The 27,500-nt window shown below is 52.8% G+C and overlaps 4 protein-coding genes across 6 annotated transcripts in view; 2 read left to right on the top strand and 2 right to left on the bottom strand.

Annotated features, from left to right (window-relative positions):
- LOC115385780 (voltage-gated potassium channel subunit beta-3-like) overlaps positions 1–11,314 on the bottom strand; it is a 32,887-nt gene extending 21,573 nt beyond the window's left edge. Inside the window, exon 1 of the mRNA XM_030087851.1 lies at positions 11,073–11,314. Coding sequence (XP_029943711.1) covers positions 11,073–11,146 — 74 coding nt within the window. The 5' untranslated portion in view covers positions 11,147–11,314. The remainder of the gene's footprint in view (positions 1–11,072) is intronic.
- Positions 11,315–16,140: 4,826 nt separating this feature from the next.
- trappc1 (trafficking protein particle complex subunit 1) lies at positions 16,141–18,528 on the bottom strand. 3 transcript variants are annotated; one of them, XM_030087862.1, is made up of 5 exons: positions 18,108–18,391; positions 17,834–17,932; positions 17,551–17,621; positions 17,331–17,469; positions 16,141–16,426 (listed from the first exon to the last, which is right to left on the bottom strand). In XM_030087862.1, exons 1-5 carry the CDS (start codon positions 18,108–18,110, stop codon positions 16,298–16,300), a joined length of 441 nt encoding a protein of 146 aa, XP_029943722.1. In that variant the 5' UTR covers positions 18,111–18,391; the 3' UTR covers positions 16,141–16,297. The 3 variants fall into 3 exon arrangements, with proteins under 3 accessions (XP_029943722.1, XP_029943723.1, XP_029943724.1); XM_030087863.1 differs by lacking the exon at positions 18,108–18,391 and adding an exon at positions 18,408–18,528 and having other exon boundaries at positions 16,269–16,426; XM_030087864.1 differs by having other exon boundaries at positions 16,269–16,426; positions 17,834–17,948; positions 17,997–18,393.
- Positions 18,529–18,642: 114 nt separating this feature from the next.
- psmb6 (proteasome 20S subunit beta 6) lies at positions 18,643–20,824 on the top strand. The gene is made up of 7 exons (XM_030087861.1): positions 18,643–18,773; positions 19,413–19,480; positions 19,575–19,640; positions 19,727–19,792; positions 20,181–20,310; positions 20,408–20,552; positions 20,623–20,824. The coding sequence occupies exons 1-7, from the start codon at positions 18,687–18,689 to the stop codon at positions 20,748–20,750; spliced, it is 690 nt and encodes a 229-aa protein (XP_029943721.1). The 5' UTR covers positions 18,643–18,686; the 3' UTR covers positions 20,751–20,824.
- A 1,370-nt stretch (positions 20,825–22,194) lies between these two features.
- LOC115385791 (ephrin type-B receptor 4b-like) lies at positions 22,195–27,350 on the top strand (the record flags this gene model as incomplete). The annotated part of the gene is made up of 6 exons (XM_030087866.1): positions 22,195–22,860; positions 23,193–23,263; positions 23,488–23,630; positions 26,382–26,757; positions 26,852–27,014; positions 27,242–27,350. Coding segments are annotated over exons 1-6 (1,022 nt in total), but the record flags the coding sequence as incomplete, so codon positions are not given.
- Between the last annotated feature and the right edge of the window lie 150 nt (positions 27,351–27,500).

Below are 27,500 nucleotides of genomic sequence, written 5' to 3'. Positions count from 1 at the left end.
ACAGTGGAGGCTCAGAGGAGGATTAAAGTCCTGCAGGTCACCATCATGGCTCCTAAGCCTGACCCTTGACCCCCAGCAGGTCCCTGGACTTGGTATCAGCATGTATTTCCTGCAGAGGTTTAACAAACAGCTCCCCCCCCCCCCCCCCCCCCCCCACCCCCCCATCACGTGCTCCCTGACTCTGAGCAATGAGGACTGTGTGGACTCAGCCGTCGCCTCAGGCTGAAGCCTGGACTCTAATGGGATCCGAGTCACTGACCTCAGAGACACTGCCAAGCCGCCCGCTCAGCAGGGTTAGCCAGGATGCTAAGCTAACACAGGAAGTACGGCCGGAAAAGCTAAACTTGAACTGAATGAAATTCTAGATAAAAAAAAAACTCAATTCCTGATCCAACGACTCCGTTTAGAGAACTTTGAGCATAGTAATAAATCTGGAAGATTCCTGGCGAATCAGTTAAAAACAAACAAGGAGAAAACAGGATTTCAGCTGTTAAAGACTCAGAAGGAAACATCAGCCATGACCCAGACAAGATCAATAATATCTTTAGAGATTTCTATCAAGGATTATACCGATCACAAATAGACACAACAGATGAGGAAATTAATACTTTTTTTAATGATATTAACCTTCCAAAACTGAAAGATGAAAACAGAATAGTGTTGGATTCTCCTCTTTCAGTGGATGAACTCCATAAATCTCTGCAGGATATGCCCAACAATACAGCTCCAGGTCCAGATGGCTATCCAGCAGAACTCTATAAAGAATTCTGGACCATGTTGGCTCCACTTTTCACAAAATGGTAATGGAAATAAAAAATAAACGAACAGTACCCTCAAATATGAACTTAGCCAAAATAACTTTAATACTTAAACCAGGGAAAGACCCCACACTTCCGTCCAGTTATCGTCCAATTTCATTAATAAATGTAGATCTCAAAATAATCAGCAAAGCCCTATCCAGAAGAATAGAAAAGATAACCCCGCTCATAATACATCCTGACCAAACAGGGTTCATTAAAGGTAGACATTCATCCACTAACATGCACAGATTAGTTAATGTAATAGATTACTCTACAATACATAATCTGGAATCCATAATTATCTCTTTAGATGCTGAAAAAGCTTTTGATTGAGTAAATTGGAAATTTCTATTTGGAATATTAACCAAATTTGGGTTTGGAAAGTCTTTCATAGACTGGATTAAAATCTTCTATAACAACCCAGCTGCATGTGTGAAGACTAACGAGCAGACTTCTCCAAGCTTCTGTCTGCAGCGAGGAACCAGACAGGGCTGTCCACTCTCTCCTCACTGTTTGCCATCTTTATCGAGCCTCTGGCAGCTGCTATAAGACAAAATAAAGACATCAGAGGGATCCTGGCTAACAATAAGATAGAACATAAAATAAGTCTTTATGCAGATGATGTATTGCTTTTCCTGCAGAACTCTCCATCTTCTATCTCCCAGACAATCACACTTATTGACAAATTTTCAATAATATCGGACTATTCTATCAACTGGTCTAAGACTACAGCCATGCCTATAAACTGTGATTTACAAAGTATACCCAATGCTACAATCCAGTCTGGAAACATTAGATATTTAGGCATAAACATTTCTCCAAGGATATCAGAACTTTCAAAACTAAATTACGTTCCGTTACTGAAATCAACAGAGGATGACCTCTTACGGTGGAGACGCTTACCTATATCTCTTATGGGGAGGGTTGCCACCATTAAAATGGTGACTTTACCTAAGGTTAACTATTTATTTTCAATGATACCAACCAAACCATCGTCTGGCTGCTTCAAATCACTGGACTCATACATATCTAAATTTCTCTGGAAAAATAAACCATCACGTATCAGTTTAAAGACGCTACAACAGACTAAAGACAGAGGTGGACTAGACTTGCCTAACTTCAGTAATTACTTCATAGCCAGCAAGCTGCAATATATCTCCAAATGGTTTAAACCGAACAATCTAGATGAGCCATGGCTGGATGTAGAGCAGCATTATGTGAGGATCTCGTCATCTCTGACCTGCCATTCATCAGTCCCACCATCAAATCCCATCGCTGTTTTAAAAGTGTCAACATCAGCTCCTCTTTAATGGCTTGGTGGGACTTTCTAAAGCTAACCAAATCTTCTCTGATCCCGTGTAAACTCACACCCATCTGGAACAACCCGGACATCCTGCAAAACAACAAGATGATAAACTTCACTCAGTGGAGAAATAAAGGAATCAGCCAGCTTGAACATATCATTGAAAACGGCAACTTTCTATCATTCAATACTCTCACCTCACAATATGGAATCAGCAGCACAGCATTTTAGAATATCATCAACTTAAATCTATCATAGGTAAAAAGTATACCTTTAATCAACTGCAGGGACAGCTACCTCTCAGGGTCGAAGAATTCTTAAACCTCAGTTCCCCAAAGTTGCTATCAAAGATATATAAATATTATCAAAGGTAGAAGATGAAATCTTCCTTCCAACCTTAAAATGGGAGGCTGACTTATCTAACAACTTGGACCAAAATGCGTGGTCACAAATATGTTTAAATACTTTCAAAATGACAAAGAATTCAAATATACAACTAATACAATTCAAAATTCTGCATAGAATTCATTCCACAGGACGAAGGATGTTCCAGATGGGTCTATCACAATCTGATATCTGTTCACACTGCAATGATAACATGATGACAGCTCCCTCCATGCCTTGTGGTCCTGCTCACCAGTGCAGAGGTTCTGGCTTCAGGTGTGTGAAGACCTGTCAACATGGTTCACTGCAACATCCCTGCAGCTCCCACACTGAGCCTCTGAGGGGATCTGGGTGAAACTAACATGTCAGTAAACTCAGTCTACATGGTTCTCACCATCTTGTGCATCGCAAAGAAAACTATCCTTGTAAATTGGAAATCCAGAAGTAATCTGAGTAACAGGCAGTTTAAGAATCTTCTATTAGATCATATCAGCTTGGAGACGATGTCTGTCTGTTCAGAGGATCAATCAGCTGAATCTGGTTCCCTCTGGTCCCCTGTGATCAGCTCCATCACTTCATGTCAGGGGAAGATGAGGGCCTCTCCTCTTTGAGGGTCGGTTGTTGGTGGGGGGGGCGTCTCCTCTTTGAGGGTCGGTGGTTGGTGGGGGGGGCCTCTCCTCTTTGAGGGTCGGTTGTTGGTGGGGGGGGGGCCTGATGGCTGCAGGTGGTTGGCACTGTCTTGGGGTCGGGATCTGGGCAGCTTCGCTGGGGGCTGTCTTCGTGTTTGGTTTGGATTGGGGGTGGGGGGGGCCGCCGGTTGTTGGGGCTGTCTGGCGGCGGTGGGGCGGGGGGCCCCGGGGGGCCGGGGTCGGCGGGTGCCGGTTCATGTCCGGGTAGCCGGAGTGTCCTGGGGCGGGTGTGGCTGGGGGCCCTGGGCCCTGGTGCCTGGGGCTGTCCCCTTCCATTGGGGTGGGGGGGTCGGCCTGGCTGGGGGGGCCGGTCGGCTCGGGCGTGCTGCCGCTCCCTGGGTCGGTGCATTTCCTGGAGTCTGGTTGCTGCCCCGGAATCCAGGGCATCGGGGTGGGGGGAGGTGGTGGTGGGGGACAGGGGGGTGGGGTGGATGGGGGGGTAGATAGGGGGGTGGTGGTGGTGGGCTGTGGGGGTTAGGGGGTGGGGGAAGGTGGGTGTGTGTGTACGTGCATGTGTATATGTGTGTGGGTGTGTATGTGTGAGCATGTATGTATGTATGTATGTATGTATGAGTGGTATGTATGTGTATGTGAGGGTGTGGGTGTGTATCTGGATATGTATGTATATGTGTGTGACTGTGTATGTGTAAGTGTGTATGTATGTGTGGGTGTGTTTCTGTGAGCATGTATGTGTGTGTGTGTGGGTGTGTATCTGTAAGTATGTATGTATGTCTGTATGTGTGGGTGTATATGTGTGGGCGATTGGAGCTATGTATGAGAGAGTGTGGTGTCCTGTGGGGGGGGCCCCGGTGGGTCTGGGGTCGGTGGGCCCTGGGTCTGGGTCCTTCTGCTGCCCCCTGTCTGTCCTCACCCCCACTCCTCCTGATGCATGATGGGTGTGTGCTTCTTGGGTCGGTGGCTCTCTGGCTATGGTCGCTGTCCGCCCTGGTCCTGGGGGGGGGTGGCGCTCCTGGCCCTGTCCTTCATCGGGGGGCTCCTGGGTGACGGGGGTGCTGCAGCATCTCTGGACCCCCCTCTCCCCCCCGCTCTCATGCACACACACGTAGGGCTTTGGGAGGCGGGCTTATCAAGTAGGGTGTGGTGGAGGATGGAGGGTGGAGGGGGGGTGGAGGGGGCCGTCTAAGTGGCCCCAATCACTGCACGCTTCAGTGGCTCGCCTCTCAGTCTTAATTGCACTTAGTCATCTAACACGACCAAATACATACAAACACACGTCGGGGGGTCTTGGCGCGCTGTGTCGGGGGGGGGGGGGGGGGCTGTTCAGGTAGATGAGACTGCTCGGTGGTGGGGGGGGGCTGTTCAGGTAGATGGGACTGCTCGGTGGTGGGGGGGCTGTTCAGGTAGAAGGGACTGCTCGTTTGGCCTCACTCGTGGCACGGTGTGGTTACTGCCCCTCAATTTTAATCGCAAACAACATATACTCCATCAACACTCACGAGGCGAGGGGGAGGGAGGGCAATGGGGTCTTCTGTGCCCCCGTTTCCAGATTCCTTCTGGTGGGGGGTGGGGCGGGGGGGGGCTGTTGTTTTCCCCACAGGCCTGGGGTTGGAGCGGCTGTGGTTTGGGGGGCTGCTGGCTCTGGGGGGTGCATACCTGTCTGCAGTGGTGGGGTTTTGGTCCTGGATGTGGGGTTCGGTGTTCCCTTGCCTTCCGGGGGGGTCTCCCACAGGATGTGACGGTTGGATGACGCGGGAATGTGAGTGTGTTTGGGGTAGGGTTGACTTTTGTGTGTGTGTGTGTGTGTGTGTGTGTGTGTGTGTGTGTGCGGGTGTGTGTGCGTGCGTGCGTGCGTGTGAGCGTGCGTGCGTGCGTGTGTGTGTGTGTGTGTGTGTGTGTGTGTGTGTGTGTGTACGTGTTTGTGCGCGTGTGTGAGTGTGTCAGAATGTGGGTGTGTTTGGTTTAGGGATGAGTGGTTGTGTGTGAGAGTGTGTGTGTGTATGTGTGTGTGTGTGTGTGTGTGTGTGTGTGTGTGTGTGCGCATGCATGTGTGTGTGTCAGCTTGAGTGAGTGGGTGTAAGTGTTGGGTTGGGGTGGGAGGGAGTGAGGTGGGAGAGGACAGGGTGGGAGGGGTGGGTCGGGGGGTGGATGGGCGGGCCGGGGGGGGGGGGGGGTGATGCCCTGGATCTCGGGGTGCGTGGCCGGAGCGCTGGGGGGTGTACTGGCCTGGGGTGGGTAGCCGCCCGTGTGGGCCGGTTCTCCCGGGGGGGTCATGGCCCTCCGCCCGGGGTGGGGGGTTGGCCCGGGGCGGACCGGCTCCTGCCGGTCGTGGCTCCGCGGGGCCCGGGCCCCGGGGCTGCCGGGGTCCCCGGCCGGGGCTTTCCTCTGCCCCGTTTCTGGACCGGAGCGGGGGCGTCTGCCTGGGGGGGCGGCTTGGATCCGGGCTCTGTGATGTCCGCCGGCTGTCTGGGCTCTGAGGGCCTCTCTGGCCTGCTTCTGGCCTTCTCAGGGGTCAGAGGTCATATATGCATGATCACTATCACCATCACTGTCACCATCATATTCACATGATCACGTTGATCTTTAATCACTCTTTACATACTGGGTTACCTTGTCTTCTGGTGGTGGTTAGACTAATGGTGATCTGTAGCAGACCTCTCTTGATGCACGCCCCGAGTTTACTGCTAGTTACTACTAGTTACTACTAGTTTACTACTAGTTACTACTAGTTTACTACTAGTTACTACTAGTTTACTACTAGTTACTACTAGTTTACTACTAGTTACTACTAGTTACTAGTCTGTTCACTACTATGGTTCATCAGGGGGGGAAAAAAAATTATATATATGTATGGTTCTGTCAGTGTTTGTGTTGGTTGTCGGCTCTGTTTTGGTGTTGTCTAGATTGGGGTTTGGGATGGTTCTTGGTTGCGTGTGGTGCGTCGACAACACTGTTTTGCATTTGTTGTGAATTTGTACATCGGTTGTGCCCCCCCCCCCCCCCCCCCCCCTCCCGTTCTCCCTCTCTTTATCTCTCTCTCTTTCTGTCTCTCGCTCTCTGAGCGTCTCCGTCCCGGTCCTGTCCTCAGCCATGCCGGATGCCAGCTTTAAATAAAGGCAGCAGCAGGAGGAGACTCAGTCTCCTCCTGCTGCTGACAGTAAAATCTGTTCAGACAGTAAAAGGCTACAGTCAGACAGTGTTGACGCCCAGCTGCTGAACAGGACAAGGGAAAAAAGGAAGTACGGCCGGAAGCCCCGCCTTCCCACCAGACGCGACGCGTTTGACGTGTTCGGTGTGAAGGCGGCTTTATTCCAATGTGGCAGATTTCAAACTCCTCTGACGTCTCTCCTGGGGGGGTGTCTCTCCCGGGGGCGTCTCTCCTGGGGGAGGGGCATTTCTCCTGGGGGTGTCTCTACTGGGGGGGGTGTCTCTCCCGGGGGCGTCTCTCCTGGGGGGGGGCATTTCTCCTGGGGGTGTCTCTCCTGGGGGGCATCTCTCCTGGGGGGTGTCTCTCCCGGGGGCGTCTCTCCTGGTCGAAGGGCATTTCTCCTGGGGGTGTCTCTCCTGGGGGGCGTCTCTCCTGGGGGGCGTCTCTCCCGGGGGCGTCTCTCCCGGGGGTGTCTCTCCTCCGCTCCGCCTGCCGGTGTTCCAGATGAACTGGTGTCCGTGTTAACTGGTGGCCTGTAGAGGTTCTGGTGACGCCGGTTCTCTACAGTCCAGTAAATTCATCAGTTCAGAGTCTTCAGTGAGTCTGATTCCAACATCTGCTGCTTCCAGCATGTTTACAGGAACCATCACTCGTTACCACGGCAACCCGTTCATCCGTCACACCGGGCGGCGGTCCGCTGGTCGTCTACCACCGAGCTCTGGCAACACCCGGCTCCACCTCTGCTCTGCAGCGTTCTCTCTGGGTTTATTAAAACTGTTTCTCAGCACCGTCCAGCTCTGCTGCTGGTTTTGACTGTCCTGCTTCCTGTTTCCTACTTCCTGCTTCCTGTTTCCTGCTTCCTTCTTTTTTTTTCTTCAAATTTAATTTTTCCCAGTTAATTAATGACTCAACTAGAATTACAAACCATTCGGCAACAACAACTGACCTGCTCTTTACAAACAAACCTGAGCGTGTTACTAAAACTTACAATCTGCTAACTGGTCTTTCAGACCACAATGTCATAATGTGTAAAAGAAAATGAACAAAAACACGTTTTGATTTTTCTCTTTCTAACAACAAGGAGAAAACAAAAATCAGGATGATTCCAAAAAATCAACATCAACATTTGGGGGAAACATTAAATGATCTAAATTGGGAAAATCTTAGGTCATGTGATGACATGGAAACATGTACGGATATATTTATAAAGAAAATCCAGGAAGTCAAGAATTCTTTTTCCAAAACAATGTCCCTCAAACAAAAAAAGTCAAATAGTCTCCCATGGTTAAAATCAAACTGCATAAAATTAATGAAATCTCGAGATCAGCTACTAAAGAAGGCAATTAAATCTGGATTGACAACAGATAGACAGAGATGAACATCAATGAGAAATAAAGTAACATCAGAATTACAAAAAGCAAAGGCAAACTTCTTTATTACAATTATGGAAAATGCCAATGGAAATGGAAAATTAATCTGGCAAAACATCAACAGACTTTTAGTAAATCAGAAGAAAGCTGGTAAGAATGATTTAGAGCTGAAAATGAATAACCAGCTGATTGATGATCCTACATTATTGGCAGAAGAACTAAACCTATTCTTCATAAAGTCTGTGGAAGGAATAGCGGCTTGCTTTAAAACACCAGAAACTACTCTTCATACCAAAATAAACCTTCAAATGTTTAGGATTGAATCGATAACGACAACAGAAGTCATAAACATCATAAATTCTTTGAAAAACTCCAAAACTGAAGATCACCATGGGCTCGATGCTGGATTTCTGAAAATGCACAAAATGGCTTTGGCCGATCCAATTAAGCATCTCATTAACCTGTCTGTTAGGACCTCCACTGTCCCCCAAACCTGGAAGGAGGCAACAGTAACCCCAGTTTATAAAGGGGGTGACAAACAAAATGCAAAAACTACAGACCAATTATTATATTGTCAGTAGTCTCTAAGGTTCTCGAGAAATGGGTTGTAAAACAATTAATTGGCAGTGGAGAAACATCTTTACATCCAATGCAATTTGGTTTTCGCGCATGTCACTCAACAGAACCTGCCATCACAATGCTCATGGAAAAAGTCAACGGCAGCTTGGAAACAACAAATTACGTAGGTGTAGTTTTCTTAGATTTGAAAAAAGCGTTTGATGTCGTGAATCATAGTTTACTGTTGTCAAAGCTACAAAAGTTCAATTTTTCTGAGTCTGCTTTAAAATGGATGGCTTCATATTGATCACATAGAAAACAGGCTACAGTTGTAAATGGGAAGAAATCTACTTATTTGGATTGTCCACTAGGGGTCCCACAGGGTTCCATTCTGGGCCCTATTTTGTTCTCATTTTTTATTAATGATCTGCCAGATGTGTGTAAGGAGGTGGACATACAACTATACGCTGATGATGCAGTGATCTATACAAGTGCAAAAACATCTGGAGAAGCAGCTCAAGTCTGAACATCAGCCTGAACCACGATCAGCAGCTGGCTCACCAGCTCCTGTCTTCAGTTCAACACAAAAAACTGTTTGTATGGTTTCTTCCAAAAGAGCCACCAACACCGTTCGTTCTAATGTGTATTTTGGAGATCAAGAGCTGCAATTAGTCAATGAATTTAAATATCTAGGAGTCATGATTGATTCTACTCTCTCCTTTAAAAATCATGTTAAAATGATATCGAGAATTATTAAATACAACGAGGCAAATTTTAATCAGAAAAGGCGATCTATGTCTGATCAAGCTGCTATGATGTTTCTGCACTGTGATCTTTTCTCACACAGGTTATTGCGTAACCATCTGGTCGCTGGCAGGAGTAACAAGCTTAAAACCTACTGAGAGGCTTTATAAAAAAGCTCTAAAAATACTTGACAAAAAAACCACTTAACTATCACCGTTGTAGATTGATAAGACTTTACATGGCGTAGCTCCTCCTCCACTTAAAACCTTCATAAAACGCAGAAGAGCTTCAGTCACCAGCAGAGGAGATGAGGCTCCCACCAGGAGGCTGGCGGTGGCTGAGTGCCGTCTGACGGAGGCAGCGCTCAGTGGAACTACCTGCCAGGAGCAGCGAGGGAGGCCACAAGCTGGGAAAGCTTTAAAACAAGCTAAAAGGATGGCTCAGATCAGCACACATTTCCGAACAGGAGTAATGAGTAATACAAAATAATATGCACTTTAGAGATGTGCGCAGTGCAACACAACACTTTAGGGCATCGTGCAATAAAAATATAACAAAGCACTTTAGGAATGTGTGCAACACATTAAAGCACTTTAAAGAGAAGTAATTTAGTGAACATACCGTGTAATGATTTTTAAAGATTGTAATAACTGTAATTTGTAACTATAATTTTATTTAATGTAACTATGATGAATTTACTGGGTAGGCAATCGTTGTTCCGGTCCTCTGGTCCGGGTGTGTGGCTGTGAATTGTTTTCTGCGCGGTGTTCTTGTTTTTGGTTGACCTGTGACCCCTGTGTCCTGCCCCGTCACCGACTCCCTGCGGTTTTCTCTGTTTACGTCACATTCACCTGTCTCGGGACTGCGGACGGAAAAGAGCCCAGGGCCACATTCCGGCATGTTGACACAAGCTGCTCATTAATATGCGCCGTCCCTATCAAATAAATAAATCAATTGAAACTGAAATTCTTCCTGCTTCCTGCTTCCTTCTTCCTGCTTCCTGTCGCGTCATCACGTCGGGACGTACGAGGGAACGCCTGGCAGAACCAGTGATCCCCGTTTAATCCGCTCCGCTGTCAGGTTCTGTTTCTATGAGACACGGAGCGGATCCTGGACCGGCGTAGACCACCTCCGAGTGAAGCAGACCCTCTCAGTGTTCACATGTATCAGTATTCACCTCTACAGTCAGCTCCGCCTACAGCCTGACGGTACGGCCCAATGGAAACCAGCACCAGGCCGAGGGGCTGCAGCTTCAGGAAGCTCGCTGTGTCAGTGACTGACCCCTCCCCTTCCCTGTAGGCCATGCTCCGCCCCTCCCCTCCCCTGTAGGCTCCGCCCCTCCCCTCACCTGTAGGCCATGCTCCGCCCCTCCCCTCCCCTGTAGGCTCCGCCCCTCCCCTCACCTGTAGGCCATGCTCCACCCCTCCCCTCCCCTGTAGGCCCCGCCCCTCCCCTCACCTGTAGGCCATACTCCACCCCTCCCCTCCCCTGTAGGCCCCTCCCCTCACCTGTAGGCCATGCTCCGCCCCTCCCCTCACCTGTAGGCCATGCTCCGCCCCTCCCCTCACCTGTAGGCCATGCTCCGCCCCTCCCCTCCCCTGTAGGCCCCTCCCCTCACCTGTAGGCCATGCTCCGCCCCTCCCCTCACCTGTAGGCCATGCTCCGCCCCTCCCCTCCCCTGTAGGCCCCTCCCCTCACCTGTAGGCCATACTCCACCCCTCCCCTCCCCTGTAGGCCCCTCCCCTCACCTGTAGGCCATACTCCACCCCTCCCCTCCCCTGTAGGCCCCTCCCCTCCCCTGTAGGCCCCTCCCCTCACCTGTAGGCCATGCTCCACCCCTCCCCTCCCCTGTAGGCCCCTCCCCTCACCTGTAGGCCATGCTCCACCCCTCCCCTCCCCTGTAGGCCCCTCCCCTCACCTGTAGGCCATGCTCCACCCCTCCCCTCCCCTGTAGGCCCCTCCCCTCACCTGTAGGCCATGCTCCACCCCTCCCCTCCCCTGTAGGCCCCTCCCCTCACCTGTAGGCCATGCTCCACCCCTCCCCTCCCCTGTAGGCCCCTCCCCTCACCTGTAGGCCATGCTCCACCCCTCCCCTCCCCTGTAGGCCCCTCCCCTCACCTGTAGGCCATGCTCCGCCCCTCCATGCTGATGTCACACTCCTGCAGGTAGATCTCCAGCCGCCGGGTCTCCATCAGCCTCCTCGCCGCCTCCAGGATCCTCGCCGCCAGCTCGCTCTCCTCCTTCTCCCTCTCCTCCTTCTCCCTCTCCTCCTTCCTGCCGCCATCTTTCTGCGCTTTCCCACAATTCCCTCTGTTGACCTTTGGTTTCTTGCCGAAGCCGTACAGCTCCTCCACCGAGAACTTCCCCGCCTTGCTGCCGGCCGCCGCCGCCGAGCCCGACGCCGTCGCTCGACCCGCAAACATGTCTGCAGGAGAGAGAGAGAGAGCAGGAAGTGATGTCATCACAGGGGGCGGAGCAGAGGGTGGAGGTGATGGAGGGTCCTCCATAGGAATAGAGTAATAGATTACTCTGTTCAGTGTGATCTGGTCTGGACTGTACTCTGGTCAGTAGAGTAATAGATTACTCTGTTCGGTGTGACCTGGTCTGGACTGTACTCTGGTCAGTAGAGTAATAGATTACTCTGTTCAGTGTGATCTGGTCTGGACTGTACTCTGGTCAGTAGAGTAATAGATTACTCTGTTCAGTGTGATCTGGTCTGGACTGTACTCTGGTCAGTACAGTAATAGATTACTCTGTTCGGTGTGATCTGGTCTGGACTGTACTCTGGTCAGTAGAGTAATAGATTACTCTGTTCAGTGTGATCTGGTCTGGACTGTACTCTGGTCATTAGAGTAATAGATTACTCTGTTCGGTGTGATCTGGTCTGGACTGTACTCTGGTCAGTAGAGTAATAGATTACTCTGTTCAGTGTGATCTGGTCTGGATTGTACTGTGGTCAGTAGAGTAATAGATTACTCTGTTCAGTGCGACCTGGTCTGGACTGTACTCTGGTCAGTAGAGTAATAGATTACTCTGTTCAGTGTGATCTGGTCTGGACTGTACACTGGTCAGTAGAGTAATAGATTACTCTGTTCAGTGTGATCTGGTCTGCACTGTACTCTGGTCAGTAGAGTAATAGATTACTCTGTTCAGTGTGATCTGGTCTGGACTGTACACTGGTCAGTAGAGTAATTGATTACTCTGTTCAGTGTGATCTGGTCTGGACTGTACACTGGTCAGTAGAGTAATAGATTACTCTGTTCAGTGTGATCTGGTCTGGACTGTACACTGGTCAGTAGAGTAATAGATTACTCTGTTCAGTGTGATCTGGTCTGGACTGTACTCTGGTCAGTAGAGTAATAGATTACTCTGTTCAGTGTGATCTGGTCTGGACTGTACTCTGGTCAGTAGAGTAATAGATTACTCTGTTCAGTGTGACCTGGTCTGGACTGTACTCTGGTCAGTAGAGTAATAGATTACTCTGTTCGGTGTGAGCTGGTCTGGACTGTACTCTGGTCAGTAGAGTAATAGATTACTCTGTTCGGTGTGAGCTGGTCTGGACTGTACTCTGGTCAGTAGAGTAATAGATTACTCTGTTCAGTGTGATCTGGTCTGGACTGTACTCTGGTCAGTAGAGTAATAGATTACTCTGTTCAGTGTGATCTGGTCTGGACTGTACTCTGGTCAGTAGAGTAATAGATTACTCTGTTTAGTGTGATCTGGTCTGGACTGTACTCTGGTCAGTAGAGTAATAGATTACTCTGTTCAGTGTGATCTGGTCTGGACTGTACACTGGTCAGTAGAGTAATAGATTACTCTGTTCAGTGTGACCTGGTCTGGACTGTACTCTGGTCAGTAGAGTAATAGACAGTGTTGTCACTAACGCGCTACTAATTAACGCGTTACTTTAATCTGATTACTTTCTGTCAGTAACGAGCAATCTAACACGTTCATCTTTCCAAACCAGTAATCTGATTACAGTTACTTTCCTCAGTGACTGTACTGCCTCATAATATCAGTGAGTTTCTAAGAGAAAAAGTTTCTCCTGCGTTTGGGAGTGACGTCACATGTCCCGTGTTCCCAGGGGAGGACAGAACGCCGGTCACGCATCACGACTGTGATTTAATTTAATTCATTCATTGAACCCGTTCGGCCGACGGACCGACAGCTGTGCGCCACTTCACCAGGTGTCAAAAGACACTAAAATGCTCAATTGTGTCTGAAACCAGAAGCCTTCATCTCACAGCTGCACTTTGACCCCGAGTGTTTGTTTTAGAACAACTTTAAAATCCAGATGCAACGATTCGACACGCCCCCCTCCCCCACACCTCCAGACACAAAACGCTGCAGAACCAAAATCCGTCTGCTCCCCCCAACATGTTGGATATCAAATGAAACTAGGAAATCATTTACTGTAAGAGACACCAGGCAGAATATTCTCTGAGCCAAACCTCAAAGCTGTTCACTCCAAACACTACATGTTGTATTTCCTCACCGTTTTGTGGTCATTTTCCATCCATCCGCCTCCTCTGACCAAAACTAACCTTATAATCCTCTGGAGCGGTGAAAGAGCGCCATGCTGCTGCCCCTTGTCGCCATCTTGTGGGCTTGTCGTTAATTTTAGGAGTTTAAATAAAGTTCGTTGACGTTCGACGTCTTTCAAGCTTTGGAACGATATGTTACACGACTGAGGCATCATCCAGCTGGGAGACATCTTTGAGCATAACCGCACAGTGCCGCTAGAATGAGGCACCGAACGGCAAATAGTTACTATTTCTGTGATATCTGGCAATTTTTTAAATTCTGAAACATGCACGTTTATCTTCATGGTGCGTTTCTACAGCACACTGCACATTGTTTATGTTTTTTTCTTGATGTGAATTTTGCAGATTTTATTGTTTACATATTGCAAAGGTGATTTTTTTGTTGTCCTGTGATGTAATTGGCTGTTTTTGTATTGATATGCAGCAGTCTGCATTTCATACACGGTCTGTTATAAACCGATTTCTGTGCTGTGAAGCCGATGAAACAGAAACAAAAAACATGCTCATGTTTCAGGTTGGTGGCTTTCAGTGAAGTCTTATTTAAACAGCCAGCTGTCACTCTTATGCTGAGGCAGCACAGGGAGGAAATCGGTAAAAAGTACCTAAGTTACTTTTAAAGTAACTTAGTTACTTTGATATTGAAGTAATTAGTAAAGTAACTGGATTACCTTTTTGATGAGTAATCAGTAATCAGTAATTGGATTACTTTTTCAAGTAATCTGTGAAAACACTGGTAATAGATTACTCTGTTCATGACCTGGTCTGACTGTACTCTGGTCAGTAGGTAATAGATTACTCTGTTCAGTGTTCTACCTGAGCCTGGGGGGGAGGGGGTGCTGACCCCTGACCCTCACTCCCGGCCACTGACCCCCGACCCCTGACCTCTGACCCCCCCCTAAGAAAAGACCATGAACAATCAGTCAATAATAATCAGACCACCACACCGGTCCCCCCAGGATCCGATCTGGACCGGAGTCTCTCAGAACTCACCAGGGTTCTTCACACGTTGGCGTCTCTGGTTCTACCAGGTTCTAGTGGACTCCAGCAGGTTCTAGTGGACTCCAGCAGGTTCTGGTGGACTCCAGCAGGTTCTAGTGGACTCCAGCAGGTTCTAGTGGACTCCAGCAGGTTCTGGTGGACTCCAGCAGGTTCTAGTGGACTCCAGCAGGTTCTAGTGGACTCCAGCAGGTTCTGGTGGACTCCAGCAGGTTCTAGTGGACTCCAGCAGGTTCTAGTGGACTCCAGCAGGTTCTGGTGGACTCCAGCAGGTTCTGGTAGGCTCCAGCAGGTTCTGGTGGACTCCAGCAGGTTCTGGCAGACTCCAGCAGGTTCTGGTAGGCTCCAGCAGGTTCTGGTAGACTCCAGCAGGTTCTGAACTCCAGGGTGGTCCTGAGGTTCCTCCGGGTTCCTGAGCTGCTCCGGGGTTCCGCTGGCGGACCCTGGTACCTGTTGGAGGTTCTGCTGTGGTTCTCCCTGTTCGTCCGTCTGCGTCTGTCCGACCGACCGTCTGATTAATCCTGTTGGTGTAATCCCACCAATCAGAGCCCAGACACCCGGTGTGTGTGTGTGTGTGTGTGTGTGTGTGTGTGTGTGTGTGTGTGTGTGTGTGTGTGTATGTGTGTGCATTAAAACCCAAAAACAACCTTGAGTACAGATGTTCACCATGATCCTTCCTCTAATCCCACTGGTTAACAGAGGGACCCTGAACGCATCACGACAGAGGGACCCTGAACGCATCACGACAGAGAGACCCTGAACGCATCACGACAGAGGGACCCTGAACGCATCACGACAGAGGGACCCTGAACGCATCACGACAGAGGGACCCTGAACGCATCACGACAGAGGGACCCTGAACGCATCACGACTGAGGGACCCTGAACTCACCTTGTCATAGGGACCCTGAACGCATCACAACAGAAAGACCCTGAACGCATCACAACAGAGACCCTGAACACATCACTACAGAGGGACCCTGAACACATCACTACAGAGGGACAACAGATGTGTTATTGGAGTGTTTCCATGACAACAATGTGACTTTCACCTTGGTGATGTCACAGATGTTTGTGCCCCAAAGGAATTCTGGGAAATCTGTTCACTTCAGTAATGAATCCATGTTAATTAAACTGGGATGAGGGCGTATTAACGGGAATTAACCCGACGTGTGTGTGTGTGTGTGTGTGTGTGTGTGTGTGTGTGTGTGTGTGTGTGTGTGTGTGTGTTCTATACCATCACACACACAGATGTTGGCTCATTGCATCAGTTAATCTCAGGATTACGGTTTGCTGTCAGATTAGGGATGGGGTTCTGTGTCTGGGTGGACTCCATGTTGTGGTTCTGACGCGGATCCGGCAGAACCAGCCGAGGCTGGGTTCTGGTTCCTGAGGCAGGAACGGCTCTGGGCTCCAGCTCCGTTCCTTATTCCAAGCAGACGTGTTCTGGCGGTTCCAGTCCAGGACTCGAGCCCCCCTCCAGAACCACCTGACGTCCTGCAGTTACCATGGAAACGCTCCAGCTGGTCCGGAACGTGACGGTCCAGTCCAGAACATCGAGGGTTCCTCTGGACCGGCAGCCAGACCGGGTCCAGAGGAACCGTTAGAACCCCAGATCAATCAAACACTCCGGGGTCAAAGGTCACAGCTCACTTTAATTCAGACATCAGGATAAATACAACAGAAATGTGTGTGTGTGTGTGTGTGAGTGTGTGTGTGTGTCAGGCGGCTCTGGGACTGTAGTAGGGCAGGACTGTGTGTGTGTGTGTGTGTGTGTGTGTGTGTGTGTGTGTGTGTGTGTGTGTCAGGCGGCTCTGGGACTGTAGTAGGGCAGGGCTCTGATGAAGGCGTCCAGTCGGCTGCAGAACAACTCGCTGTCCAGAGAGAGAGACGAGGGACACACCGGGTTCTTCACCACCAGCTCCACGTACAGCTACACACACACACACCCACGCACACACACCCACCCACCCACGCACACGCACGCACACACACACACAGTTCTGTAGTTATGTCTCACCGTTCTGCAGTTGTGTGTAGTAGTGAAGTTGTGTGATTGTGTGTAGTTGTGTATAGTTGTGCAGTAGTGCGGGTGTGTGTAGTTGTGTCGTAGTGAAGCTGTGTAGTAGTGAGGTTGTGCGGGTGTGTGTAGTTGTGTCGTAGTGAAGCTGTGTAGTAGTGAGGTTGTGCGGGGGTGTGTAGTTGTGTCGTAGTGTAGCAGTGAGGTTGTGCGGGGGTGTGTAGTTGTGTCGTAGTGAAGCTGTACAGTTGTGTGTGACATTGTGTAATAGTGAAATTGTGCGGGTGTGTGTAGTTGTGTCGTAGTGAAGCTGTGTAGTAGTGAGGTTGTGCGGGGGTGTGTAGTTGTGTCGTAGTGAAGCTGTACAGTTGTGTGTGACATTGTGTAATAGTGAAATTGTGCGGGTGTGTGTAGTTGTGTCGTAGTGAAGCTGTGTAGTAGTGAGGTTGTGCGGGGGTGTGCAGTAGTGTCGTAGTGAAGTAGTGAGGTTGTGCGGGGGTGTGTAGTTGTGTCGTAGTGTAGCAGTGAGGTTGTGCGGGGGTGTGTAGTTGTGTCGTAGTGTAGCAGTGAGGTTGTGCGGGGGTGTGTAGTTGTGTCGTAGTGAAGTAGTGAGGTTGTGCGGGGGGGTGTAGTTGTGTCGTAGTGTAGCAGTGAGGTTGTGCGGGGGTGTGCAGTAGTGTCGTAGTGAAGTAGTGAGGTTGTGCGGGGGTGTGTAGTTGTGTCGTAGTGTAGCAGTGAGGTTGTGCGGGGGTGTGTAGTTGTGTCGTAGTGAAGTAGTGAGGTTGTGCGGGGGTGTGCAGTAGTGTGTGTGTCTCACCGAGCTGTAGATGTGCTGCAGCGTCTCCCGGGCGTTGGACACGGACAGGTCCGTGTTGAGGACGAACTTCAGTCCGCTGGGCGTCTCGTAGTAATGGAGACGATATTTACTGGTCTGGAAGGACAAGAAGCCGTCTTTCCTGAGGACGGAGCTGAGGACACACACCGGGACACTGAGGACGGGAGGAGGGGGGACAGGGGGGGACACTGCAGAAGGATACATGTCCAGAGGAGACATCTTGCTGACGAAGGAGCGGATGGAGAACAACATCCCGTACATCAGCTTGAACTCCTGCACGCACGCACACGCACACGCACACGCACACACACACACACACACACACACACAAAGTGACTGTTCAGTTCCTTCCCGTGAGTCCATCGTTGTTGTTGTTTATGGTTGTTTATCCTTGTTGATGATGTTGTTGTCGTTGTTGTTTATAGTTGTTTGTCATTATTGTTGTTTGTTGTTGTTTGTTGTTGTTTGTCGTTGTTGCTACTCGCCTCCTCCTTGGAGATCCCCGCCTGTTTCTTCCGGTTCCACTCATTGTAGAACAAACAGTTTCCATTCCGGTCAAAGATGTACAAATTGTGAACCGTCATCTGAAACACACACACACGCACACAGACACACACACACGCACACAGACACGCACACACGCACACAGACACGCACACACGCACACAGACACGCACAGTTTTTGTTCCAACGTGTTCTTAATTTCTGTACAGTCCGTTTTATAAAGTTCTTTTTCACAATAAAAAACATAAATCGAACCATAAAGACATAAATCTCATTTCGGCTGCTTTAAAAGGCTTCTCTCTCCACTGTCTCCTTCTTATTCATGTTTTTGTTGACAGACGGCTCCGCTAAATGCTGACTCTTCTGAATGGACCCTGGTCGGCGGCGGGAAAAGAGACGGTTATCAGCTAAACCCGGTGTTTGCGGAGCGGCTCGCGGTGACGGACGGGACTGAGGCTGAACCCGGGTCAGAGGGCAGAAACACGCACTAATTCACAACATCGTTCAGTCAGAAATCCGCTCCAAACACGAGCCTTCAAGCGAGTTTGTATTTACCTTCACTTCCGGGTTTCTTCAGAGCTGTCTGCCAATATGCCTGTACATAATTTACTTTTACTCTTTTAAGATATCACAATTTATTTAAAAATCAAACAAACAAACAAAAAACAACCCGTATGTATGTTTATAATAGATCACGTGTATGTCATGAATATCGTGGTAATAGTTTCGGGTGGACAGCGGTGAGACGCGGAGCTCGGCCGTGTTGAAGCGGTGGCTCGAGTGTTTCTGATCAGGCAGCGCGGCTCCGCCTCAGTCTGACCACAACGAGACAACATGGCGACCGCAGTGATGCCGCGCTTCAACATTTCTTCTAAAAACGACCTGGTTCCGGACTGGACCAGTAAGGAAGTCAGCACCGGGGTGAGTGCAGGGCTGTCCGACCGAACCGGACCGGGCAGAGCCGCTTGAGGGTTCGGTGGACTGGTTTAAAGCGGAGCTCCGTCCCTGAATGAGACAGCAGTTCTGCTAAGGCTAGCCGCGGCCAGGCTGCTCGATGGCTCACGGTCTTTTATTCAGTTTAGTAGGAGAACTGTTGTTCACTGGAGGCCGAACCGGACCGAGCCTGGTGTTGAAGTCTGAAACGCGTTTTCTCGATGAACCGACACTGCGCTTCTCTGTCCTGAGGTTAGACTAACGAGCGAGTGTTTATAGTTCCATTTTCGGACATGCGGGCATCTGTCGCGTCCAGCGAAAGGAGCTGTCCGATGTTTAACTCAGTGATGAACCACAGTGTTTTGATGGAGAACACTGAGCCCATTGTCGGACAACTGGCAGTGTTCAGGCGGAACCACTGTTCTTCACAGGGAATCCCCCCCCCCCCCCCCCCCACAGGGAACCCCGACAGGGAACATCGTCAGGGAACCCCCCCACAGGGAACCCCGACAGGGGACATCGTCAGGGAACCCCCCCCACAGGAAACATCGTCAGGGAAAACCCACATCGCTGTGCGTGTCTCCAGCTGAAGCGTTGTTGAGCTGACCTGTTGATTGTGTGTCTCAGACCACCATCATGGCGGTGGAGTACGACGGAGGAGTGGTGATCGGAGCGGACTCCCGCACGACCACAGGGTGAGAGAACGCTGGAGAACGTGACAGAACGAGAGACAGTGGAGGAACCGGTACTTCACCTGTCTGTGTGTGTGTGTGTGTGTGTGTCCATCAGAGCGTACATCGCCAACAGAGTGACGGACAAACTGACTCCCATCCACGACCGGATCTTCTGCTGCAGGTCAGGCTTGACCTCTGACCTCTGACATCATTGCTGTGTTGCTGAATGGGTTTCTGACTCCGCCTCTCTGCCTCCCACCCCCCCAGGTCTGGATCAGCTGCTGACACTCAGGCCATCGCTGAAGTTGTTGCCTACCAGCTGGGCTTCCACAGGTACTGAGTGACCTCTCACCTCTGGCCCCGCCCCCTCAGTCTGACTGACCCCTGGCCCTGCCCCCTCAGTCTGACTGACCTCTCACCTCTGGCCCCACCTCCTCAGTGTGACTGACCTCTGGCCCCGCCCCTTTAGTGTGAATGGCCTCTGACCCCTAACCTCTGGCCCCGCCCCCTCAGTCTGACTGACCCCTGGCCCCACCCCCTCAGTGTGACTGACCTCTGGCCCCGCCCCTTTAGTGTGACTGACCCCCGCCCCCTCAGTCTGACTGCCCTCTGGCCTCACCCCCTCAGTGTGACTGACCCCTGACCCCACCCTCTCGGTCTGACTTACCCCTGGCCCCGCCCCCTCAGTCTGATTGACCTCTGACCTCTGCCCCCCCCCCAGCATCGAGCTGGACGAGCCCCCCCTGGTGGAGACGGCGGCCCACCTGTTCAAAGGCAGCTGCTACCGGTACCGGGAGGACCTGATGGCCGGGATCCTGGTGGCCGGCTGGGACCGCCGCAAGGGGGGCCAGGTGAGAGCGCCGGCCGGTCCGGTCCGGTCCGGTCCGGGGTCTCCCGTGCGCGTCCCCCGTCCCTGACGTCCCGCTCTGTCCCGCCGCGTCCGTCCAGGTGTACAGCGTCCCGATCGGCGGCATGCTGGTGCGGCAGCCGGTGTCGGTGGGCGGCAGCGGCAGCAGCTACATCTACGGCTTCATGGACTCCAACTACAAACCCGGCCTGAGCAAGGACCAGTGCCTGGAGCTGACGGCCGCAGGTAGGCCCCGCCCCGCCGCCGAGGCCCCGCCCCCCGCCCCGCCCTCTCTCACTGCCGTGTCCGTCCCCAGCGCTGGCCCTGGCCATGGAGCGGGACGGCTCCAGCGGGGGCGTGGTCCGCCTGGCCTCCATCTCCCAGGACGGCGTGGAGCGCCGCGTGCTGCTGGGGGACCAGCTGCCCCGCTTCTCCACCCACTGAGGGGCGGGGCACGGGGAGCTCCGCCCACCGAGACCCTCTGCTGCGTCTGCCGCTTCTCAATAAAGACTGTTCCTCCGTCAGCCTGCTGCGTCTCACTGTGTGTGTGTGTGTGTGTGTGTGTGTGTGTGTGTGTGTGTGTGTGTGTGTGTGTGTGTGTGTGTGTGTGGATGTGTTGATGGGAGTCAGTGAAATCTGATGCCGGCGCCGTTTCCCGTTCCCCGGGTTCCGTCAGTATCTGTCCTCTTGTTCAGGACGGAGGACGCCGTGGGACGCCGGCGCCAGCGGCAGCAGGACAGTCTGCATTTGATGCGGTGTTGGACCGTCTGTTTGGACATGAAGACGGACAGAACGTCCCTCGCCTGTTAAGAAGCAGGACAGCGGGGGACAGGTGGACCCTGTCCCGGTGGACATGAGGACAGTCCTACATGTGTCACTACCAGAGCCTCTGAGGCTCAGCAGGGGTCCCGGCCTGGTCCTGCTGGCTTCGGCTCCACTAGACTCCGCCCACTCCCCCAGGTGAGTCCTCCACCTGCAGACCTGGGGGCGTGGGCGGAGTCCAGTGCAGCCTCGCCGGCCGCTCCGTCCTCAGCCAGACAGAACCGACAGAACCGGAACAGGACGGAGAACGTCTGCTGGGACGGTCAGACCCGGGTTCTCATGGTTCTGCACAGTTCAAGACAGAACCCTGGAGCGCACACGCACACACGCACATCTCCGCGCACGGGCACTTGATGAAGTTCGAGATGTGACGGTTTCCATGACAACGGTGAGACTGCAGCGGGAACAACATCCAGCAGGGGGCGGCAGAGCTCCAGTGTGTGTGTGTGTGTGTGTGTGAGTGTGTGTGTGTGGTCTCAGGAACCTCTGAGGTTCCTTCTCAGGTTTTATTGGTTCTAATGAGTTTTTTCTTTCTTATTTTTTTTTTTCATTTAGAAATTCCTCTGACGGTCCAGTCAGGGGGCGGGGCTTAAAGCTGTCCGTCACAGCTCACCTGCCCTCTGACACCAAGGTGTCACTTTACACACACACACACACACACACACACACACTCACACGGCAGAGAGAGAACAATCTGAAGTGTCAGGTGTCCTCCATAGTTTCACTCTACCTGTGTGTGTGTGTGTGTGTGTGTGTGTCAGAAGAAGGCATCACATTTCCTCGGTATGGCATCATGAGATAAAGAAACATGATCTGATATTACATATGTGTGTGCGTGTGCGCGTGTTCATGTCTTTTTCGTGGTTTTTGTTTTTGTTTTGTACTTCTGTGTCGGCGGATCAAAGGAAACTGACGCGCATTTTGCCCCACATTCCTGAACATCCTGCCAGTCATCCCGCAGCCCCGCCCCCTCTGCAGAGCGACAGACGCATGACCCAATCAGAGCCGGGGGGCGGGGCCAGCGCGGGGCTCACGCCTCAGTGGGCGGGGCTTCAGTCTCGATGGGCGGGGCTTCAAACTTTGCGCTTTTGTCTCAAACTTTGCTGAAAGTTTGAAGAAAACAGAGCGGAGGCGCGTGAGTGTTCGTGGGTGAGTGAGTGAGTGTGTGTGTCGGTGTGTGTGTGTGTTTGTGTTTACCCCCCGCGGCGGTGTGTTTGTTTCGGGACCCCCTCCCCCTCCCCCTCCCCCTCCGTCCAGCCGAACCGCCGACCCGCTCCGCTCTGCAGGCCGCCGCTCCGAGCACCTCCGGCGGCCTGCGAGGCGGCCGCGCCCCGCTGAGGAGCCCCGGAGGGTGAGACGGAGGGTGAGACGGAGGGTGAGACAGAGAGTGAGACAGAGAGTGAGACAGAGCAGGAGGAGCTGGAAGCCTCCCCCTCTCCCCCTCTCCCCCTCTCCTCTTCTCCTCCTCGGATTCTTCACTTCTTCTGCTCCCATGTGGCGCGCGCGGCCGGCCGGGAGCGAGCCCAGGTGACGTCACCGATCCCCGGTCGATCGAAGTGATCGGAGGACCGAATGGAGGCCCGCCGCGGTCCGCGGCCCCCCCCGGGCCGCCCGGGCCCCGTGCGCCGGGCCTCCTCCTCCTCCTGCGGGCTCCACCTCCTCCACCTCCTCCTCCTCCACCCGCTGCTGCTGCTGCTGCTCTGCTGCTGCTGCTGCTGCCGGGCTGATGAAGGTGAGGATCCACTGGATCGACTGGTGATCCACTGCTGGGATCAGCTGCTGATCCACTGGATCGACTGGTGATCCTCTGCTGGGATCAGCTGGTGATTGATTACTGATGGAGGTGATCCACTGATCACTGAGCCTCACTGAGGTTCCAGGTCAGAGCCGCAGCAGAACCTGACCCAGAACCCAGAGCCTCTGTGGGGGAACGCTGTGGTTCTGCTGGGTTCTGCAAGGTTCTAGTCTGACGCTGTGGTTCTGCTGGATTCTGCAAGGTTCTAGTGTGACGCTGTGGTTCTGCTGGGTTCTGGAAGGTTCTAGTCTGACGGTCTGTTCTCTCAGAGGTTCTGATGAACACCAAGCTGGAGACGTCGGACCTGCGCTGGACCAACCACCCGGCTGAAGACCCTCAGGTGAGTCTGGTTCCTCCAGGTTCAGAACCTTGCCCTGCTGTCTGTGGTTCCTCCGGTTCTCGGTTCTCCTCTGTGTTGTGCTGCTTCCTCTGGTTCCTCTGGTTCCTCTGACGGTTCCTCCTCCGGTTCTCGGTTCTCCTCTGTGTTCTGTTGGTTCCTCTGGTTCCTCTGGTTCCTCTGACGGTTCCTCCTCTGGTTCTCTGTTCTCCTCTGTGGCTCCTCAGTGGGACGAGGTGAGCGGTGTGGACGACGAGCAGAACAGCGTGAGAACCTATGAGATCTGCACCCCCGGCAGCCCGGCCTCCTATTGGCTGAGAACCCGCTGGATCCCCCGCCGCGCCGCCAGCACGCTCTACGTGGAGATCCAGTGAGAACCTCCGCCCGACATCCACCCTGAAACTACCCCGCATACACCCTGCATACACCCCGCATACACCCCACATACACCCAACATACACCCCGCATACACCCCGCATACACCCCGCATACACCCAACATACACCCCACATACAACCCGCATACACCCCGCATACACCCCGCATACACCCAACATACACCCCTCATACACCCAACATACACCCCGCATACACCCCGCATACACCCAACATACACCCCTCATACACCCAACATACACCCCGCATACACCCCACATACACCCAACATACACCCCGCATACACCCAACATACACCCCGCATACACCCCGCATACACCCAACATACACCCCGCATACACCCAACATACACCCCGCATACACCCCGCATACACCCCACATACACCCCACATACACCCAACATACACCCCGCATACACCCAACATACACCCCGCATACACCCCGCATACACCCAACATACACCCCGCATACACCCCGCATACACCCCGCATACACCCCGCATACACCCCGCATACACCCTGCATACACCCAACATACACCCCGCATACACCCAACATACACCCCGCATACACCCCGCATACACCCAACATACACCCCGCATACACCCCGCATACACCCCACATACACCCCACATACACCCAACATACACCCCGCATACACCCAACATACACCCCGCATACACCCCACATACACCCAACATACACCCCACATACACCCAACATACACCCCGCATACACCCCGCATACACCCCACATACACCCCACATACACCCAACATACACCCAACATACACCCAACATACACCCCACATACACCCCACATACACCCCACATACACCCCGCATACACCCAACATACACCCCGCATACACCCCGCATACACCCAACATACACCCCGCATACACCCCGCATACACCCTGCATACACCCCACATACACCCCGCATACACCCCACATACACCCCACATACACCCAACATACACCCCGCATACACCCAACATACACCCCGCATACACCCAACATACACCCCACATACACCCAACATACACCCCGCATACACCCAACATACACCCTGCATACACCCAACATACACCCCGCATACACCCAACATACACCCCGCATACACCCAACATACACCCCACATACACCCCACATACACCCCGCATACACCCCACATACACCCATCATACACCCATCATACACCCCGCATACACCCCGCATACACCCCGCATACACCCAACATACACCCCGCATACACCCCACATACACCCAACATACACCCCACATACACCCCACATACACCCCGCATACACCCCACATACACCCATCATACACCCATCATACACCCCGCATACACCCCGCATACACCCCGCATACACCCAACATACACCCCGCATACACCCCACATACACCCAACATACACCCAACATACACCCCACATACACCCAACATACACCCAACATACACCCCGCATACACCCCGCATACACCCCACATACACCCCACATACACCCAACATACACCCCGCATACACCCCGCATACACCCCACATACACCCCACATGCACCCAACATACACCCAACATACACCCAACATACACCCCACATACACCCCACATACACCCCGCATACACCCCGCATACACCCCACATACACCCCGCATACACCCAACATACACCCCGCATACACCCCGCATACACCCAACATACACCCCGCATACACCCCGCATACACCCTGCATACACCCCACATACACCCCGCATACACCCCACATACACCCCACATACACCCAACATACACCCCGCATACACCCAACATACACCCCGCATACACCCAACATACACCCCACATACACCCAACATACACCCCGCATACACCCAACATACACCCCGCATACACCCAACATACACCCCGCATACACCCAACATACACCCCGCATACACCCAACATACACCCCACATACACCCCACATACACCCCGCATACACCCCACATACACCCATCATACACCCATCATACACCCCGCATACACCCCGCATACACCCCGCATACACCCAACATACACCCCGCATACACCCCACATACACCCAACATACACCCCACATACACCCCACATACACCCCGCATACACCCCACATACACCCATCATACACCCATCATACACCCCGCATACACCCCGCATACACCCCGCATACACCCAACATACACCCCGCATACACCCCGCATACACCCCGCATACACCCCGCATACACCCTGCATACACCCCGCATACACCCCGCATACACCCAACATACACCCCGCATACACCCCGCATACACCCCACATACACCCAACATACACCCAACATACACCCCACATACACCCAACATACACCCCGCATACACCCTGCATACACCCAACATACACCCCGCATACACCCTGCATACACCCATCATACACCCATCATACACCCATCATACACCCAACATACACCCGGCTCCACCCTGCATACACCTGAAACTACCCCACATCCAGCCTGCCTACACCCTGCAACTACCTGACACCCACCCGACATCCAGCCAACATCCATCTTCCCTCCAAGACTGATCCCCCCGTTTCCCCGGTTCTCAAAGATGAAGTGTTCTAACCCTCCGGTTCTCCAGGTTCTCCATGATGGACTGCTCTAACCCCCACCCCCAGGTTCTCCAGGTTCTCCATGATGGACTGTTCTAACCCCCCCTCCCCGGTTCTCCAGGTTCTCCATGATGGAGTGTTCCGGGCTGAACCAGCGCCACTGTAAGGAGACGTTCACGGTGTTCTACTACGAGGCGGAGCGGGACGAGGCCACGCCCACCCGGCCGGCCTGGATGGAGAACCCGTACACCAAGCTGTCCACGGTGGCGGCGGAGCACCTGCGGCAGCGCGGCGGCGAGCGGCGCTCCAACCTCAAGCTGCTGCGGCTGGAGGCGCGGCGGGGGGCGGGGCCGGGGGCGGGGCTCTACCTGGCCTTCCAGAGCCAGGGCGCCTGCATGGCGCTGCTCGCCGTGCGCGTCTTCTACAGGAAGTGTCCGCCGCTGCGCCGCGCCTTCGCCGCCTTCCCCGAGACCGTGCCGCACGCCCTGGTGGAGCAGGTAGCCGCGTTGCCACGGCAACCGCAGCAACCACGGCAACGGCCACAGCCAGTGCACTGATGTTGTGTGTGTGTGTGTGTGTGTGTGTGTGCAGGCTCAGGGTGTGTGTGTGGAGAACGCCGTCACGCCGCCTGGCGAGCAGTCCCAGCCTCCCAGAATGCTTTGTGGCGAGGACGGTCAGTGGGTGGGGCTTCCGTCGTCCAGCTGTGCCTGTCGCCCCGGATACGAGGCGGGCGAGAGCGACGTGCGCTGCAGAGGTGAGAGAGTGTGTGTGTGTGTGTGTGTGTGTGAGTGTGTGTGTGAGATCAAAGTGGCTTGTGCTCTCTTCCTGTTATTGTGTGTGAGGTCAGAGGTCAGGTGGCGAAGGGGGTTTCAAGGTCAAACTGCTACTGAGAGCTGCCGTGTGTGTGTGTGTGTGTGTGTGTGTGTGTGTGTGTGTGTGTGTGTGTGTGTGTGTGTGTGTGTGGTGATGACATCATGGCAGAACTTTCCATTTCCTGTCCGAGCCGAGGCCACTTCCTGTCTGTTGTCAGTGTGAGGCTCCGCCTCTTTCCGGACGGGAGAACCTCAGGGTTCAGAGCGAGGTTCAGAAGGTTCTGCAGATCAGGCTGAGGAACCTGACCCCACCTGACTCTCTCTCCCTCTCTCTCCCTGTCTCCGTCCCTCTCTGTCCCTCTCTCTGTCTCTCTCTCTTTCCCTCTGTGTCTCTCTCCCTCTCTCCCTCTCTCTCTCTCTGTCTCCCT

The sequence above is a fragment of the Salarias fasciatus genome, unplaced genomic scaffold (assembly GCF_902148845.1).
Source record: "Salarias fasciatus unplaced genomic scaffold, fSalaFa1.1, whole genome shotgun sequence".
Taxonomy (NCBI): domain Eukaryota; kingdom Metazoa; phylum Chordata; class Actinopteri; order Blenniiformes; family Blenniidae; genus Salarias; species Salarias fasciatus.
The sequence above is the reverse complement of the archived record's forward strand: the minus strand, read 5'-3'. Positions and strand labels throughout refer to the sequence as shown.